The sequence below is a fragment of the Condylura cristata genome, unplaced genomic scaffold (genome assembly GCF_000260355.1).
Source record: "Condylura cristata isolate star-nosed mole 26May11 unplaced genomic scaffold, ConCri1.0 scaffold00011, whole genome shotgun sequence".
In the NCBI taxonomy this organism is placed as follows: Eukaryota; Metazoa; Chordata; class Mammalia; order Eulipotyphla; family Talpidae; genus Condylura; species Condylura cristata.
The window spans coordinates 38,551,916-38,571,786 of record NW_004567112.1 but is presented as its reverse complement, the minus strand read 5'-3'; the positions used below and the strand labels follow the sequence as shown (position 1 = coordinate 38,571,786).

The 19,871-nt window shown below is 51.9% G+C and overlaps 1 protein-coding gene across 2 annotated transcripts in view; it reads left to right on the top strand.

Moving 5' to 3' along the window:
* The window catches only part of ADAMTS14 (ADAM metallopeptidase with thrombospondin type 1 motif, 14), a 70,074-nt gene that overhangs the window by 19,706 nt on the left and 30,497 nt on the right, over positions 1-19,871 (top strand). For both annotated transcript variants that reach the window (XM_004680802.1, XM_004680803.1), the window contains exons 3-4: positions 4,374-4,530; positions 9,436-9,626. In XM_004680802.1, the coding sequence (XP_004680859.1) occupies positions 4,374-4,530; positions 9,436-9,626 (348 nt within the window). The remainder of the gene's footprint in view (positions 1-4,373; positions 4,531-9,435; positions 9,627-19,871) is intronic.

Here is a 19,871-nt window from a genome sequence, read left to right as displayed (position 1 = left end):
AATTCAAACCTGTTCCCCCCCTCCACCTCAATTAGCCACAGGTCTCTCAGGAAGGCCCCTCAGAAGCAGGCTGATCAGAGGGCCCAGAATATACCCAAGGGTGTCAGGCCTGCACGGGGACAGTCTCCATTCAGAGAAATTACCTGAGCGCCATGGAACATGGGACTCTGTGGGTGTTAGCAGCTTTTATTGTTTTTGTTGCATGAAGAACTTTCTTAGTACATATTTTCTTATTGTTTCCCAAAGAAGAAGGTATAGCTGAGAACAGATATGGCTGACATTTATTTTCCAATAGTTTATTTTCTCCCTTTTCTTGACTTTTCATATAGAAATTCGATTCAGTTTTAGTGCTTGAAAATTAACCACCACTTTTCAGAAATATAAACATCTCATAAATTGAGAGACGGGAGTAATTTGGTGAGGAGGCACAGAGCCAGAACGTTCCCGTTGCCAGCCTGTCTGTCCTGTGTGGTGCCTGGTTTCCTGGCCAGGGCAGAGCTGGTGGGGAGCGGGGCCAAGTCGTTCCTGGTGCAGACAGGAAAACTGAGGGCCTGGGAGAGGGGCCGGCCCAGCAGGCCTCCTGATCTGGTCTGGAGCCTGGCATCCAGCCTGGCTTCAGTGGTCTTGCTCAGAGGAGGTGGGGTCAGGTGCTATCTCAGGGGCAGGGAGCCATGCAGGCCTGGGAAAGAACTGCCTGTCAAGACCCAGTCTTGATGCATGAAAAGGATGAGGAAGATCACTGGGGAGGATCTGTCCCTGGCCCCTGGGGCTTGAAGAGATCCATGGTGCTAGAGAGGTTTAAGGGTTATTTCTCAGATTATATACTACAGTGCTTGAGCATTAGCTTAAACAGCTAGCTAGGTGGGAAAGGGCTTCTGTAACTATCCCCTGGGGGAAGGCCTGCAGGTGGGCATGGGGGGGGGGCTGGACTGACCTGGGATCCTCAGAGGAAAAAGCTGGGGGTATGATGAGGATGGCGTGTAGGGCAAGAATTCTTTCAGGTTGCTCAGAGGTCCCCTGGAGACAGAGGGGGGCTGCTTCTTTTGGGGCAGAAGTGTCTTCTTTGTTCTCATCTCCATGGTGGGAAGTGGACTGGCTTCCACAGACCAGTCAGACCAGCCCAGAGGCCCAGGGATTTGCAGATGGGGCTATGAAAGGACAGTTTCTTTGCGATAAGTGACCCCCAAGGGAGAAGCAGGACCTGAGATAATATACCATAATGGTTATGAGCTACACAGAGCTGGACTTTTGTTCTAGTGCTGTCCCTTGCTGGGTGAATTTGAGTGAGTTACTTAACCATTCTGAGTCTCTTTCCCTTCTCATGAAATGATCTACTTTTTGTTGTTGTGAAAAACAAATGAGATGAAAATACAAATGGAAGATGGTATGAGTGATCAGGGATGTTGAGACTGTTTGTAATGGGGAGGATGTCAGGAAGTGTGTCTTGCTCTGTGAAGCATTAAGTGTCCCTATGCAGAATAGGTTATCTCTTGAGGGAGGGAGCTCTCTGTCACTAGGGGCAATCGCGAAAGCAAGAGTTGTGCAACTGGGGGTGTTGTGGAGGTACTGAAGTCTTAGACTGGGGTGGGCAGGGTGATCTTGGGAGGTGGGGTGGCTGGAAGGCCAGCTTTTCAGTATTCTCTATGCAATCGATTAACCAAGGCCCCAAGCGGGGAGGACTAGGTGGGGGGGTCTCACTTATGGGCGTGGCTGAATGCAGCCTTCTGCCTCCCAGTCCGGATTATCTCCCTGCCAGAGGGCTTGCAGTGCTGTGAAGGGCAGAGGCAGTGCCAGCGGCCACTCTCTGCAAGTCTGGGTTTGACCTGCATGAGGCACAGACCTCCTGACTTGTGCTGCGTGGGCCTCCTGCCTTGCTTAGTCCAGAGGGGCTTGAATTGGGCATTCAGAAATATTCCCCTTTCGGTATCCGACAGGATTGCAGAAAGAGGGATGGGATGCGCTGGGGTGAGGCAGGCCGGGGTAAGAGAGCTGTGCTGGGCAGGGCATGGGGCGTGGCTGAGAAACTGTTTATAAACCTTGGTGACCTCAGGGCTTCAGTGATTTTGGGGAGAATTCCTTGGGCCCAGAAACTGGCATCTGGCCCTCTGGCCCCTAGCGACCTTTAGGGGCTCCTCAGGACTACAGTGGTAGAAGGTCCTTTGTTTTGGCATCAGCTGTTCAGTCTGGCTGTGTCCATGAGTCTGAGTACCTCCCAGCCCCACGCTGCCCTCCCACCACACCCCTGCCTACACCCCTACCTGCTGGGGCCTTATTATCTCAATTGGGGCTCCTTAGCGTCCTCAGAGTTTCTCCTTTCTTCCCATGCAGTCTGCACCCTTCCTCTGGCCACGGGCTCTAGCAGAGCCTGCCAGTTTCAGAATGACCAGGAGACTCAACCAGACCAAGCGCAGCCCTTCCCTGGGCTCCTGCAGATGAGACAGACGTTCCCTTGGTCCCCCGAGGCAGGGTGGCAGTGCGCCCATAGGAACCGAGAGAAGCTGGACTGTGAGAATGAAACAGATGCAGAAGTTGTCCAAGGGCTAGTGGGGAGGGAGCTGAGGGCATCGGGCCCTCAGGTCAGTGCTGTCTCTGCCATGGCAGGTCACGGGGCCAGTGTACTCCTCTTTGACCCAAGTGGGTTCAAGTTGAGTCTCTTGCAGCAGAGAGGTTGATGGGTCCTTGTCCCTCGGGTGTGCCCATCATAGCTCCAAGCTTATCTGGCCACCTTCTGCCCTCTGTGCACCCCACCCCCTTCCCAGGGGATGAGCCAAAAAGCCTTATTTATCTGATCCTCCATGCCCTGAACACACAGCAGATGCAAAAGTAAAACAGTGAAAGTGCTTCGGGTAAATGAGTGTGTGCTGAAGGAAGGTTTGGCATGGACAGTTTACTTTTTTAATTAATATATATATGAATATTTACATTGTTTTTCATTTTAAAACATGTTTACTCCCCTCCCGCCCCCCAATTCACCCATGCACCATCATCACAGTCCCCTGTGCCCCCCTCCCTCCTTCTGGTTGAGGCTCTCTCTCTCTCCCTCCCACTCCGCTGCAGGGTATCTCTGGTTTCTAATGGTCTGTTTGTGACATGGACATTTTAATAAGCAGACCAGAACTTTCACGACTGCCCACTATCACCCGATAAAGTGGCTACCTGGGGAAAGCGTGAACTTACGCCGGCGATGCTGCTATTTTTCCAGGACAGTGTTTGACCTGTTGATTGAGTCGCGAAGACGTGGAAGGCAGTCACCCATAGTTTTGTTCCAGAATGGTGTGCGGTCATCCCTGGTAGCAGGGAAGGACATAAGGAAGATGGGCTGGTGCTAGGACTTGCGTGTGTCCTCAGTCTCTAAGAAGCGATCTCACAAAAGGTTGAGGTGGCCCTCCCTGGTGGCGCAGCGGGTTAAAGCACTGCACTAAGAAGCTAACGCCACTTCCGCATGAGTTCGATCCCCGCCTGCCCAGGGGAGGAGATCCACATGGTGAGGCAGACCTCTCCTGACCCGCTCCCTGCCCCCCCCTTCCACCGCTTTGTGTTCGCAGCTGCGTTTTCAGCTGTATGCTGTAGCCCTCAGATATTTGTTGGACAAGTGAAGGGCTACTACAGGTGTCCAGGCACAGGGCGAGGCGTGGGGGCTTAGGGCTTCATGGAGCTGACTCCGGCTGGGGCCTGTAGCTCCCCATTCATTCACACACACCGAGTTGCGTGTTTCCTTGGCCCCTGTGATTATGGCCGATAACATGTGTGCTGGGAGTTGCCAGGTTATAGTTTTATATTTTTATTTCCAAGACTAACACCTGATCTATTGTAAGGGACTATTTTGAGGCAGGCAAACAGTTAGTTTAAAATTAGAGCATGCAACTCCTTTATTGTCAGTGGACATTAGCTGCTCTCCATGGCTTACACACTCTGTGCTTGAAATTGGAAATAATAGCCTTTGTGCTGGAGTGGGCGACCCGCACCAACCTCAGCATAATTAACCTGTGTGGATAGCCTTTCCCCTCTGTGGAGCAGAACGCAGAGCCCTGTCATGCGCACTTATTCTTTGCAACAGCGACTTCGCTTCCACCCTGCCCCCCTTTTAAGCTCAGGCTCTTTTGTTAATGAGATGTTGTATGGAACCCCAGGGGAGCACATCGTAGTTAAAGTGGATCGTTTTATTTGAGATGGGCATGCACCCCCTTGCTCAGCCTTCCTAGCTCCCCCTCCCACACCCCTGCTGGAACCCCAGGGCTTCCCACCCTGGAAGCAGGACCTGCGGATGCGTGTGGTCACCCGTGTTTGCGTGCACAGACGTCATCTTCCGGGCCGTGTGTTCATGCCTCTTCTCCCTCATCCTCTTTCCTCCTGCTCGCGGCGTGTCTGGTCAGGCGGGCCTCATCCACACAGACAGAACCGACTACTTCATTGAGCCCCTGGAGCGGGGGCAGCAGGACAAGGAAGCCAGCGGGAGGACGCATGTGGTGTACCGCCGGGAAGCCGTCCAACAGGAGAGAGCGGAGCCTCGCGGGGACCTTCACAATGAAGGTAGGTCGCAGCGGGCCTGGGCACTACCTCTGTCTCCACCTGGGGGTGTTTTTAGGTAGCTTCTGACCTTGACCTCTCAACACCTGGCCTCAGTCTTCTCATGGCAAAATGGGACTGGGCCATGTAGCCCTGCAGATCGGTAGAGAAGCCCTGCGGGTTTTAGGGGCTGCTCTAACTGGCTAGATTTGGGGGCCAGAGGAGCTACGGAGTCCCCTGCACTGTGGAGCAGCGATCGCTGAGCGGCTCAGCATTGCTTTGCAAGGCTATTTCTGAGCCACAGGAGAAGGTAGAGTTACTGCAGTTAGCACTTCCCCTAAAAACAGCCCAGCACTCTGGGAGCCACAGGAAGGACGTTCTCAGGGTACTGGTCAGGGGTCAGCTTGTGCCCAACGCCATTTTAAAATCCTGCCCCTAACATGCTGTGTGGCCCTAGGCAAATGACCTGACATCTCTGAGTCTCATTTTCACATCTGTAATGTGGGGATGATTGTTGTCTCCTAAGGTTATGTGTATTAGATACATAAACATAAACATCCACTATTATTGATAGTGCATGTAAAATTCCCAGCTTGGAGCACATAGGTGCTTGATCAAGAGCTGCTCTGAATACAGCCTTGCTATCAGGGTAACTAAGACTTGTTAGGGTGTCAGCCCCTGAGAGCAGGGGTGTCCCTGCACCTGTGTGATGAGCACAGAAGCCTGCACCCCTGCAAATCTCAGGCCCTGGCTGAGAGAATGACGCTGTGGATGCATTGTGTGCCGGGCCTGGGCCCATGCCAGCTTCTGAGGCAACTTAACTTTGTCACGAAGCCTCTTTAGCTAACAGGACATGAGAAGGCACTGGCTAGGCGCTGGCCATGAGCGGATCACACCCTCGTACAGGCCCAGGAGGGGTTGAGCATAGCATGAAAGAATGCCAGGAAACTTGTACGCAGACAAAGCCTCCTTTGAAGCCCCAGCTGCTCTCCAGTGTGGCTCATGAGAGAATTCACAGCACCATGAGCTAAACCATGGGCTCAGCAGGCCTCGGCGGTGGGGGCGAAGCCGGAGCACTGGGCAGAGCCTCGGAAGGCGCCAGTGGATGTCCCGAGCGGGCCGGGCCAGGGGCTGTTCCCTCCACCATGGCTGGGAAGAACGAGACTCTTTGACTTCCACTTGAGGCCAGTTTTGTATCAAAAGATCATAAATTCTCTCTTGTTGGGAGCAAGTTTGGGGAAGTCTCACGCCACAGTTCTGAGCCTAGAGCCGATTACATCACCTGCCTCCAAGGTGGAAGGCTGGGGGCTGAGCCCACTGAGCGTGGATGCTGGAGCTCCGGCCATGCACGTGTTGGTGCGACGCTGCTCGTCACCGCCTGACCCCTGTGGGTGATGCCCTGGTGCCCCCTGCCCTTCCGCTGAGAAAAGAGGAACAACAGAGGGCTTTCTTGGAGACGGCAGGCAACACAGTGAGTCTGAGCCCAGCATGGGAAGCATTTCTGAGTGCACTTGTCTCTGCTCCACTTCCTTGACTAAGAGAGGTTTTTGGCTTCTCTTCTCAGTGTGGAGAGAGTGCCTCAGAGGCTTAGGGCACCTGGGCAGAAGCTGCTTAGCTGCTAGTAAATGGATATCCAGAGCATCTCCCTCAGCCTGAGCGCCTTCCCCACCTCTGCACCCCATCCTGTCAGCTGTCAGCCAGCTCAGCTGTCCCCTCCCCTCAGGGTCCCAAGTTCCTCCCAAGCAGGCTGGTGGCTCTGGAGCACAGAGCCAAGTCTTGATGGTCTCTGTGTCTCTGTGTGAGGTCAGCTGCCCCGAAAGGCGTGCCTGGCTTTCTGTGAGGAGGTGTCAAATAGTCCACCGAACTGATTTCCTACCTGAGCGTGGCCGGTGGGGCCTTTCCTGCCACCTGGGATCCACTGCAGAGGTGTCTGATGTGCGTCAGTGAACTTGGGGCTGATGGGGGCACTTCCGCTCCATTCAGGGGATGGCTGAGATGCTGCTTCCCAAAGGGAGCGCCCGTGCACCCCCACGCACTCACAGATACCTGCACATACTCACCCCCTCCCATACATCATAGACGCAGATGCATATACCAGTTCCCCCTCACGTACCCATACGCACACCAGGCACACACTGAGACTCACACTCACGTACACTCATACCGACCTGGATGGGCTCCAAAGAAGAGCCAAAGGATTCTTTGCTCAGGGAGCCTCGTGAGAAACCTGCTCTCGGCCCGCAGGTAGGGTCCCTTCTCAGACCCAGGTGAGCTAGCCCTTGCCCTGACCCACAGGGGCTTCCTGTGGGCCCCACAGTGACCTCTGAGGCTTTGCCCTTCTGTAGGCCCTCCTGCCCTCCAAGTCCTGCCAGAGGAGGGAACCGGATGCCAATGGGAGGCCACTGTGGCCAGAACTCTGGCTTTAAGGCTCAGGGCTAGGGCTGCCAGACGCCAGGATGGCTCATCCCTTTGGGGGCAGCCAGCCAGGCTGGGACTACTGCTGCCTTTTTCTTTTTTTTAATTGAGAAAATTCAGCCATTTTAAAGTACACCAGTATATAAGTATACTTACTTATTTTTTTTCTATATCCTTGCCACTGCAACCATCACCAATGTCTAATTCCAGAATATCTATTACTCCTGTAAAATACCCCGTACTCACGAATTCACATTTACCCCAGTTTTCCCCTCCCCAGCCCCTTGCAACTACCAATCTTCTCTCTCCATGGACCTGCCTGTTCTGGACATCTCATATAAATGGAATCATGTAACACGTGTCCTTTTGTGACTGACTTCTTTTACCTAGGCTGTTCTCAAGAATCATCCAAGTTGTAGCCTGCAACCTCCTTTTTATGGCAAGGTAATAGTCCATGATATGTGTGCACACGTTTTATCCATCGTGTGTTGATGGACATTGGGTTGTTCCCACCTTTTGGCTGTTGTGATAATGACGCTGTGAACCTTTGTGCACAAGCTTTTGTTGGCCGTGTGTTTTCAATTCTCCTGGATAGCTATACCTTGGAATGGAATTGCTCGCTCCTACAGCAACTCTAAGTTTGCCTTTTTGGGAAACCACCACGCTGTTTTCCAAAAAGCAACTGCATCATTTTGCATTCTCTTGGGGCTTCTTGGGTGGGCTCAGTGAAAGCCTCTCAGAGCCTGCTGGTCTCCACCCCTCTGTTTTTTTTTTTTTTTTTTTTTTTTTTAAAGATTTATTTATTCCTACAGAACTGGGGTACAGGCCAGAGATGTAGAGGGTGAGAGGATTCACCAGAGACAGAGCGGAGAGCAGAACAGGCAGATCGATGAAGTACACTGCTGAGGGGAGCAGCAGGCGGGTCAGGAGAGGTCTGCCACGCCATGTGGATCTCCTCCGGGGCAGGTGGGGATGCGGAAGTGGCTTAAGCTTAGTGCAGTGCTTTAACCCGCTGCACCACCAGGGAGGGCCCACCCCCACCCCTCTCTTTTTTGAGGGTACCTATCTCTGACTTGAAGGAAGAGAGACAGGAGAGAGTGTGGTTGGAATCTCTCCAGCATTATGGCTAATGTCAACAGCCCCTCCCCTGTTTTTCTTGGGAGAGAAATCTGGGTGGACCCTGACAGGGTGTGAGAATGGGTGAGAAACAGATCTAAGTTAACTTGCTGTGTGACCTGGGATGAGTCAGGTAACCTCCCTGGGCCCCCCTTTGACAGCCGTGGCAACGGTAAGAGGTCAAGTTCCACATTTCACTCTCAGTGCTTAATCTTCCAGGCACTGTTCATGTGCGGGAGGTGCAGGTGGAGAGTCTCACTCCGTAGGTGGGAGCCCTTGCCTCTTCTCCCCTCTTGGGGTTCCTCCTGCCTCTTTCCCAGGAACTTGTCTGTGGGCTGCTGCCTTCACTGTTGGGCTGAGGTTCCAGAGCTGCCGGTAGCTCTTGTGCAGTGTGACCTGCCGAGAGAGGGGCACAGGCCTCAGGGGCAGAGTGTTGCTCGGGGAGTCAGCTGCCCTTTTCTATGCTCCCCAATGGCCAGCAGCTCCAAGTTTTCCTAACTGTCCAGTCCTGTGCTTTGTTTCCTTTGAACTGTAGTGCTACCACCTGAAAGGAAAATAAAAAATAACAGTACTGACCTCCGATTTCAGTTCCTGAGGTGCCCGAGTATGGCCCCACCGTTTGTGGTTGTCAATAAAGTTTTATTGGAAATAGATCAACTCGCATGTTTATATATAGTCTGTGATTATTTTTATGTTTCAGCAGCCTAACTCAATGGCTGAGATAGAGACTGTATGTCCCACAAAGCCTAAAATATTTACTGTCTGGTCCTCTACAGGAAAAGCTAGACAGCTCCTAGATTACATCATTTAAGTTAATAAATGCTTGTAAAATAAGTATTTTGCTTTTAGCTAAAAGACTATGGCTCGGATAGTGAATTTTTTTGAGTTACTGGTGGTGACTAGGAGGGATTTGGGAGCCCATAACTATTCCCAGGGTTTCTCTAATGCCCTGGGTAGGTCACAGCCACACTTAGGATTACTTTTCTTCCTCAAGATGTTGATTTTTATGGCAAACTTGTGGGGCAAGAGATCAAAGATTGTTTAGCCCCATGTGGGAAGATGGGAATGTGGGGGTGGGTGCTGGAGGCCCACCGAAGTGAAGGGGGTTGGCCTAGGCTGCACAGGGAGTAAGGACCCAGTGGGACCTAGAATGCAGGCTCCCAGCTCTGGGCCTGTTCTTAGCCTCTCTGCTCCTCATTGCCACAGGACTTAGCTATGCTCTTGTGCCAGGAAAAGGGCAGGTGCCCAGATAATACTGGTCTGAGCAAACCCTCCAGCTCCCTTGGCTTAACAGAACCAGGAAGAGGGTCACCTATGGCCGGGGCAGAGGTAGGTTGGATCAGCCTCGGGGTGATGGCCCCTCACACAGTCTAACCTTCTCTTCCTTCCTGGTTCCAGCCTTTGGCCTGGGCGACCTTCCCAACCTGCTGAGCCTGGTGGGCGACCAGCTAGGTGAAGCAGAGCGGAAGAGGCGACACGCCAGGCCGGGCAGCTACAGCATTGAGGTGCTGCTGGTGGTGGACGACTCGGTGGTGCGCTTCCATGGCAAGGAGCACGTGCAGAACTACGTCCTCACCCTCATGAACATAGTGAGTGCCCCACGTGCTGGCATTGGGGGCTGGGCAGGAGACAGGGTGGCACTAGCTTTGGGATGGTTTCTCTCAGGCCGGGCATTTTCTGGGTGGACTTACTCACACCAGGTTGGTATGAGTGTATGTGAGTGTGAGTCTGAGTGTGTGTCTGTGTGCATATATGGGGGTATGTGAGGTGTGGTTGTGTGGTTGTGAGTCTACCTGGTTCAAGCAGGATAGGCCAGTTGCTTGGTAAATGGACCTGAGCTCACTTGGGGTCTGCCCAGCTGATTTCAGCTCCACAGGCTGGTGCTAGGTGCCCATAGGCCACTGGTGCCAGCTCATAGCAAATTGGAGCCCTTGGACAATGGATTTGGAGCCTGGGTCAAACATGGTTGAGGACCCTGCTTGCCTTGGAATTGAAGGGACTTCCCTGTGGCTCATCATCTGGAGAAGGTGTCCAACTCTAAGCTGGGAGGCTCGTCAAGGAGTGGAGGGCTCCAGGCCCCGGGTGTGGGTGCCAGACAGGCAGGGCGAATGAGAGGAGAGTAAAGATTGGGACTTGGTGAAGCAGAGAGCTCACGTCTTGTCCGAAGTGGGTGGCCCCGGCACCCATGGGGCTGGAGGGCTCTTATCATAAAAAAGTCAGTTTTTCAAGAAAAATCAGAAATGCTGATGTTTATGTGTTTTTTGTTTTAAACAACTTTCTCTATGGACCACTTAAATTCAGAGATCTAAGTGGAACTCCTAATTTTAAACAGTAAAATGAGAAACCACTGTGAATGCCGTGCTTGGTCTATGGGCTACTGGTGGTCACCTCTGAGCAGAGATGAAGGAGACCAGGAAGGAAAGAAGGAGAGATGTGTCAGAAGTAGCCTAGCACTGTGGATCTCTCTCTCTTTAAAAAGATTTATTTATTTATTCAATACAGAACTGGGGTACAAGCCAGAGGTGCAGGGGCAGTGTGAGGCTTCACTAGAGACAGTGGGGAGCAAAACAGGAAGATTGACGCAGTACACTTCCAAGGGGAGCAGCTGGCGGGTAAGGAGAGGTCTGCCACGCCATGTGGATCCCCTCCGGGGCTGGGATCGAACTCACACTGAAGCAGCTGCAGCTCACTTGCAGTGCTGTGCTTTAACCTGTTGAGCCACCAGGGAAGGCCCACTGTGGATCGCGTAAGAAGAGCATGTTTGTCAACATGCCTACAGCTGTGGTTCTGGGAGAGGTGGGGACCGGCCTTGGTGCTCAGAGGAACTTGCATAGACCATGGCAGATGCTGGGGATAGAGGCCAGGACCCCAGGACTGTCCCAGTGGGGAAGGGTGGGGTGATGTGTTGGGTTCAGACCTAGTTTGGCATGCTGGGGTGCCTTGGGGTCCAGATGGAAGGAGAGGCCTGGAGTGGAGTGGGCAGCAACAGCCACACCATAATAGACAACGGGGCAGGTTTTTATCTCATTGGGTAACCCAGGTGACCCAGCTCAAAGGCTCAGCAGAAACATTCATCAAGAATATGAGAGCTGATATATATGGGAAGATATATATGTGGATACTTAAACACACAGACGTGCGTGCCTTCACACACATACATGATAGGCCCGGAGTATTGGACCTCCACTGACCTCACGTGAGGGGCTTCTGCCCTATAAGGAAGATGGCTGGCTGCAGCTCCGTGCTGACCAAAGATGACGGCTTGGCCTGGGCCAGGGTAGAAACTGGCTACACTCAGCCTGACATAACAGCCCCGAAGGCTGGGTGATCACGCAGCCAGTCAAAATACCACAAGGAGAGGAATGAGTGACCTTAACCAAGAACATGGGCATTGGGGTCACGGTTTGGTTCTGCTCCTTCCTGTCTTTTCACTTTGGGGGCAAATCACTGACCTCAACTGTCCTTTTCCTCTCCTTCAAAGCAGCAATTACAATGTTGCCAGGTGAGATTTGGGGGGATCAAATGAGGTGCACAGTGAATCGTGTCCCTCCCATGGAGTAAGCTCTCATGAGTGGCTGCTATGATAATGACAATACTTCCATGAGGTAAGTGGTAACACATTTCTGGGAACTAGGCACTTGAGAACCCTATGTGACCCCTCTGGTCACTCCAGTCCTCTTGGAATTATTTGTGGGATAATAAACCAGTGTGAGCTGCTCACGCTGTCTGGGGTCCACGAGCTGGCCGCAGGCTGAGTGGCGTGGCTGCTGGAGCAGGGACCTGCATTTCTTAGAACTCTGTAGGTGGCAAATGATGGAAAATCAACTCAAACTGGATTAAGAAAAACATGGCAATTTATTAACTCATGGGCCAAGCTGTGGGAGGGTACATGATAGAGCTGGTGGTGAACGTAATTGGTACCAGAGGCTGACTGTTAGTTTCTCTTCTCTCGGTGACTTTCTGATTCTCTCTGACCCACTTCAGCAAAAGGCAGGTTCTGGCCGCAAGGAGAGGAGCTAGTGATGTTACTTAGAGGTTCTAGCATCTCAGCTGCTCAGAGCTCCAATGTCAGAGGCAAAAGAAATTTCCCCTGCCAGTTCCCAGGAGGACTTGGAATGGTCTAACTTTGGGTGACATCGTCACCCTTCTGGATCAATTACACCCTAACTCCCACACTTATGTTCTTAAGTCTAACTTTGTTGGAGAAGGAGCTAGTGCTTCCCAAAGAGAGGGATTGGACACGGGCCTGACCTCTTGAGAAAGTGTGTTCTAAGCCGGTCACACACCCCACGTGTGCATGAACAATACGGGACTCCCGAGAGCCTCCATTTTTTCACAGCAGTCTCTGTTCTTGGGTTTGTCGTGAAGGTTAAGTACATGAGAAGTATTTGGCACAGAGGGAGTACTCAAGTAATGGGTGCTATTGTGTTCTAGGTCTCCCTGTGTGTGGATTAAGTATTTCTTTGTCTGAGGCTTGGAAGGTGAGTCCCTAGAGGATAGGGACTTTGCCTTAGGCCACACAGCACCTGATTCCTGATAGGTGATGCATAAATATGTCCATAAAAGTCCTGGATGGAAGGAGCTGGGAGCCAGCATGGGCTGGGATGGCAAAAGTGGAAGGTAGTCGATTTCTGCGAACAATGCCAGCATTAAGGAAAGGGCAGGGGTAGAAATCATGTGGGCATGGGTGTGCCAGAAAGTCTTTCCTTTCCCAGTGAGGTGTCTCGTTGCCCCTCTTCGGTGTCTCTCTGTTGGATACTAATTTTCTTATTCTTTAGGTAGCACGTGGCTCAGGACTCAAGGAGCAGAAGCCACAGCCTGTGGGGCTGTTTGAGCTGGGAGGGAGGAGCGGCTCTGACTATGAATGCACCCCCCCCACCCCTGCAGGCACAATTGACCTCCCAGAAGGCTGATTCCAGTAGTGGGAGAGGCCTGTTGGCCCAGAGCCTTTAGGTGGAGACACCCAGGGGTGAGAAGGGCGGTGAGGGAAGGGGCTGGGGACCTCAGGAGGCCCTCAGGTGCTGGCAGCCTGGGCTCTGGGCCCTCAGGTGGCACTGAAGAATCAGGAGCATAAACTGGACCTGGTTCATGGTCTCAGAATCCTTTAGTTGGCTGAAATAGAATTTTCAGGAAAAAGGTGCTAGAGAAATGACTAGCACAACTAGTTATTTCACAACTGTCCTAGAGATATAAAAATTTTACTCATTAGTCAGTGAGGAACCCAGGCATATGTTCTGCCTGGCTCAAAGAGAATCCAAGAAATGGAAAGCTGTCCAGATTTGGCATTTAGAAATTTAGAAATTAATGTGTAGAGACAAAATTTTTCACAGGGTAGAAGGGAAGACAGAATTTGTATCCATGACGCTTTCATTGCAAAGTAGCTGCAGTAGCAGAAGACTCAGGTAAAGCCAGAGGCGGGTCTGTGGACAATACATGGTTTCCACTGAAGTATAAATGTGTGTTCTCCGAATCTGAGGCCTGGATGGGGCCTAAGGGAGCGCCTCTTCCATGGTGGCAGAGAATCGGGTGGCCGTTTGAGTTAAGGGCTGGTCTTGGCAGCCTCGGCTCTCGCCAAGAGCTGCCTCTGTCAGCTGCCTCTCCCTTTCTGGCTTCTGGCTGGGGGATGGGACGTGGAGAGAATGCCCATGGTCTGAGTGGTGGCAGGTGAGGAGCCTGAGGAAGGCCATGGAGCTCTCTTCCTTGGGTCACATGCCCCATCCTTTCCCAGTGAGGTGTCTCCTTGAAGAATTCTGTTGCACAGTTTCTCCTTAAATGTCTCTTAGTTGGAGAAGTGTGAGTGGGCCAGCAGGTTCTAGAAGGTTGAACAGACTTTCTAAGCCCCCACCCTCAGCTGGCCTCACCCAAGCTTGGCTGTTATCTGTTCATTCCTTCCGAATCAGGAGCTGTGCTGTCTCTGTGGGTTCTCCACTGGGCTAGGCTTTGGACAGGGGTGACTGTTAGTCAGGGCTTGCCTTTGCAGGTGAGGAGACCTCCTCACACTGGCTTAGTCAAAGAGGAGGGTCTACTGCAGGGAAGCTGACAGCGGCCTCCACAGAATTGGTGCAAGAGCTCTGGACAGGCCAGCTCCACAGACCCCAGGGATTAGAGCCTCGGCCTCCTTCCCTTCTTCCTGCTTGTCTTTGCTCTGCATAATACACACAGCAGCCAGGTTTGCTCCCCAAGACAGAAAATGATTCTACTTTGACAACCCCTTGACGACCCTCAGTTCCCACATTTCCGTTCTTAAGATGCTAAGGCAAGAGATTCTGCCTGCTCCCCCCAGGGAGGATCGGCTGGGTCGGGGCCATGGATTTCCTGGAATAATTTCCTGAGCCCTCTGGAGGGGCTCACCGCCCTGTGTGTGGGTGAGGTGAGACCAGCTCAGTTCTTAGAAAGCAGGCGTGCAGCATGCAGACAAAAGGGGACCCTTTGAGGTGGCCACGGGGCTCAGAGGAGGAAAACCTCCTGACAATTGCAAACATCGTAGAACTAAGTAGAATCATGTTTAAGCAACCACTGAGACTCATAACTTTTTATAAACATTACTTCAGCTACTCAAGTCTTCCCAGTCACCCTGAGTGTCCTTAAACTGGGGCCTTGAGAACTGGTTTCAACTTGCTGGTTTCCTGTCTGGTAAGCCGAAGGGTTGTGTTTTGAGTGTTTCTCTGACAGTTTAAAAACTCACCCTTTTTCTGTGGCCTTTACATAGAAGTCAAACAACAAGCCAGGTGGTATTGTGGCTAATGGTGCCGGTGTCAAGGAAAGAAACACCTTTTCTGTTATCATCATAGGTTCAGTATCTGGGGACCTGCACTTTGAAGTGAGAAAAGACAGATTATGTTTCTGTGTGCATTATGGTTCCTTGCAAGAGTACTCAGTGATGGGTGACTCAAAGGGGTGGTTAGAATTGGGAGCTTATCTCCCTGAAGGCACAGCGGGTCAGGACACAGCACGGCAAGCTGGTGGCAGCTGCTTCAGTCTGAGTTTGATCCCTGCCCCAGAGGTGACCACATGGCATGGCAGGCCTCTCCTGACCGCCCACTGTTCCCCTCAGCAGTGCACTTCGTTGATCTGCCTATTCTGCTCCCAACTCTGTCTCTGTTGAATCCTCTCACTGCCCCTGAGGCTCTGGCCTGTACCCCAGTTCTGTATGAATAAATAAATAAATAAATCTTAAAAAAAAAAGAATTGGGGGCTTATATACCTAGTTTAGCAAAAGGGATGAGAGAGAAAACAGATGCATTTCTTAGGAAAGGGTTTTTAGAAGAACATATTGGAGATGAGAAAATTTGCGATAACGTTTGTTTCTGCAGGTGCGAGTGGTCTTTCTGCCTTTTTTTTTTTATAACAGTTTATTTTTACATCATTTTATACATTTTTCCCCCATCTCAATTGTAATCCCTACAGGTTTCCCATCACCAAGTCACCCGTGTGCCATCACCATAGTCCCGTGCATTTCCCTCCCCCCCCCCCCGTTTTTGATCCCATTCCCCACTCCACCCCCTCAAAATGTCTCTGGTATATGGTTGTTCATTATTTTTGTTATTTTCTCGCCTGGTCCATTATACTCCTGCTATGAGTGAAACCATCCGGTATTTTTCTTTCTCTTTCTGGCTTATCTCACTAAGCATGATCTTTTCCAGCTCCATCCAGTTGCTGCAAAAGACATGTGTTTCTCTTTTTTGGTTGCTGAGTAATATTCCATTGTGTATATGTACCACATCTTTTTTTTTTTTTAAGATTTATTTATGCATACAGGCCAGAGGTGCAGGGGCAGTGAGAGGATTCACCAGACACAGAGTAGAGAGCAGAACAGGCAGATCGATGAAGTACACTGCTGAGGGGAGCAGCAGGCAGGCCAGGAGAGGTCTGCCGCACCATGTGGTCACCTCCGGGGCAGGTGGGAATCGAACTCATGCGGAAGTGGCTTTAGCTTCTCAGTGCTGTGCTTTAACCCGCTGCGCCACCAGGGAGGCGCATCTTTTAATCCAGTCATTTACTTTTGGGCTGCTTCCATGTTTTTCCAATTGTAAATAAAGCAGCAATAAACATGGGGGTATAGGTGGTTTTTGAATCAGTGTTTTTGTGTCTTTTGGGTAGATACCTAGGAGTGGGATTGCTGGGTCGTAGGGAAGCTCCATGTTTATCTGCCTTCTTTTTTTTAATGGTCATGAAATTTCCTTCAAGGGGGGATTTATGGTTGCCTTAGTTTCTAGAAGTTGCTGTTTTGGCAGGTAAAGGAAAACTCCTAGAAAATTTCTTTCGGCATCTGTTGAATCTTAAATGTCTTCAGCTAAAAATCATCTTTTCTACCAACTCTTCAGTTCTGGGTGGACCCCAGGAAATGAGCGATTGTGCACCCATATCCTGGAGGAGCCATAGCACTGGGTCAGCCCCTTAGACACCCTTCTTGGGTGAAAACCCACATGTTGTGGGCTCTGCACCACTGTGCCCTTCTCAAGGCCCCCACTAGCTGGTCTGGTCTCCTCGAAGCCCTTCTCAAGAAGGTTCTGGGAGGGTCAGTTCAAGCACCACGAAGGGTGGTGGGACTGCTGTTGCGGCCATGGCAAAGGCGAAAGGTAAAGGGCTGAAAGTTACCATATTAGGTAGGTTATGGTGAGTGTCAGCTGGACCTTGTTTCAAAATTTGGGGTCTTCCCTTGAAAAGTGGAAAAGCCTTGATGAGTCATACAAGGAGTCATTTCTTTTGGTCCAGCAAAGTATGCTTTTGAAACTTGGTGTTCAAAAGGCTCTTCCAGAAATGTGATCAGTGGAGAAGGGTCATGTTAAAATCCTCAGATTTGGAGCCATGTGATCATCGCGGGGAGTGTGTGGGAAGTTCTACTAAGTTCTCAAGGTTCATGATATGGAGCTGTCTCTAGCCCCTCCTACGTCCCTGGAACTTTCCTTTTGGAGGAGGCGAGCTATGACATGCTTCAGATCTCTTGGCCAAATAAACACATTCTGACTTCTGACCCTTGACCTCTGACCCACAATTCACACCTTGGCTGGGGAGCTCCTCTGCCCCATCCCCTCCAGAGTCCACGCCATGAAGACCTACTTAAGGATGGAATTTCCACGCTCAATTCTGCTTTCCTTCTTGCCGCACCTGCTAGGAAGTAGGTGAGGAGAGGAAGTATGTCCAGGTACCAGAAGGCTGTTGGAGGCTGGTTCTTATTGCTGCCTTACTCTTACGGATGTGGGAACACAAAGGCCTGGGGATGTGCAGGGGTGCAGTCAAGGCCCATCTTCCCATGGGGCCTTCCTGTGGGGGAAGAGGCTCACGCTGCAGAGCCAGCCACTGGAGCCTGGCAACCCTGCTGCCGCCTTCGGGGATCGTGGTCTGGGGGGTCCTGACTTCCCAGAGGACAGCCAGTCAGAGTTCCGGAACATGCAGGCAAGTGGTTGAACAGCTTGGTCCCCTCCCAGGGACCAACAGCTCATCCTGTCCATTCTGTGGGGACTTTTGTTTGACTGGGGAGCTTAGCGCTAATCCCCTTGGGATTGATTCCGTGAAGCCAGTACAAAGAGCATCCTTTTGCCTGCTGCTGGTTTCTAGGGCCAGGGTTGGCCTGCTGGGATCCATGAGAGGAGATCTGGTTCCCAGGACGGCTGCTTCTATTGTGCTAACCCAGGAAGGAGGGGACAGAGCTCTTAGTGAGATACTGAAACCGATCTCATCAGGCTCCAGTGACTGCAGCAATCAGGGCAGACTGCCTCTCCTTCCTCTTTAACTTGGGGATTGCTGTAAACATTCATGCAGCACCAGGTAGTGGGAAAGACTCTCTCCTTATCCCTCACTTCCATGACAGGGCACCCTGGAAGGACTTAGCTTGCACTTTGCCTCAGTTTACCCATCTGCAACAGGTCACTTTCCTTTGGTGTTCTTTAAATCGCAGGAATAGGGAGCCATTTAAGAGCTTTGAAATGTAGTTTCTTCCGCATTTACTGCCTGCCTGGTGTGTGCCTCGTCTGAGACAGACTGCTGTTCTAGAAGCTTTGGTGTGGTTGTGACTCAAGCTTCCATCCCATGGAATAATCAGGAAGCATTGAAGACAGTGCTGAAGTTTAGAGGAGGTGGCTGTTCCTGTGGAATGGTGGGGATGTACAGAGAAGGAAGGCTTTCTGGTGGGGGCCGGTGGGAGGAGGTGTTTGGTGAAGGGATGAGTGTGCAGGTGCACAGTGGTAGCAGGTGCACAGTGGTAGCAGGTGATAAGGCAGGGTTGTGGCAGCGCCCTGGGTGTGCTGGGAGGCGATGGGGCCTGCAGAGATGCTGGAATTTAGCTGTGGCAGGACCGCCCATTAGGTGCTACCGCGGGCTCTTGCATGTACCCGAGAGTGACCTTGAGGTGGACTCCGGGCAGGGGAGGTGGGGCACCCCTCTGATGGGCCAGTGGGAATGTCGAGGAGGCAGGGAGTCTGAACTATCTGGAGTATCTCTAGCATCATCGTATCATTCCAGTACTTACCACATGTGGAAACAGTGCTGAGCACTTTATAACAGCCTCTTGAATCTGCTGCAGCTTTATGTTGGCAACTTGCCTTTGACTCCTGTGAGTCTTGAGAAGCTGCAGACTTGCTACACGCAGAGCCAGGATTTGGGGGTTGCTCCGTACCTGTCTGCTTTCCTCCCACTGTCACTGTTGCTGTGGCAGAACTTGGGGCAAGCTGCTTCTGGCGGAGAGGGAAGGAAGATCCCCGGGCAATCCCTTTATAGGAGTGTCTTCCTGAGGGGTTTCTTCCTAGCAGACTCAGCATCTGGAAGCTTCACCCTGGACATGTGTCCTACTCAAGGGTCTGGCAGAGGTCCTGCCAGCACCTTCCAGGGCCCTCTCCTTGCCTGGGAGTATTGCACTGAATCTCTGGGGTAAGGACTCCCTTGGACCCGGGGATATGGAACTCCCCCTAGGTCCTGGAGCTGGAGCACAGGGAGGGTGAGAAGAGACCAAGGGGCCCTTTCATCGGTCCTCACCAAGCCAGTCTCCCCCTCACCAAGTCAGACCCCTCCTGGCAGCCCACCCATCTGGTCGGTAGTCTCCCTGCCTAACCTGCTCCCCACCTGCCCTGCCAGGCCACATTATCAAGGTGTTGGGTGTGGTTGTTGGGGAGACTTTGGCCGGTGCTTCTGGGAGAGTCCTACCAACTCTAATACCCACCGAAGGGGCCCTTTTCTGGGCACTGAGGCTGCTCAGGTCCCTGCTTGGAAAAATTTGGCACCCCTTCTAGAACCAGGAGGTCGGGGTGCAGATAGCTGTCAGAGCAGGGCCGTGGTGGCCTCAGCCTGGGAGGGTGGCATTCTGTTGGCCCAACATGAGTGTTGAATAGTCCCACAAAGGCTGGTCTGGAACACTAGCTGACAGAGTGATGCTTGGCCAGGCCCATTCATTTGGGGCTGTATGAGCCTCCAGCGCAGCTCACCCTGCTCATCAGAGAATGCAGTCTCCTCCCCCTCAGCCCCCCACCCCTGCCTGTCTTTGGTTCTTTCTCTTCTTTTGTTTCTTTCCCTCAAAACTTTCCCAAAACTGAAAACAAAATTTCACTTATTTTAACATAGTGGTTCTAAACCCAGGGCGATTTGGCTTTCCAGGGATGTTTGTTAAGGCTACGGATATTTTCTAATTTGCTTAGCTGGAGGGGATGGGCAGCTATGGGAATCTAGTGAGGGGAGGCAGGGAGGCTGCTAAACATCCCACTCTACCCAGAAAGCCCATACAACGGATGAGTCCCTGCCACGTGAGGTGCCTGCCATGTGAGGTCCCTTCCACATGAGGTGCCCTGCCAGGTGAGATGCCTGCCATGTGAGGTGCCCTGCCATGTGAGGTGCCCTGTCACATG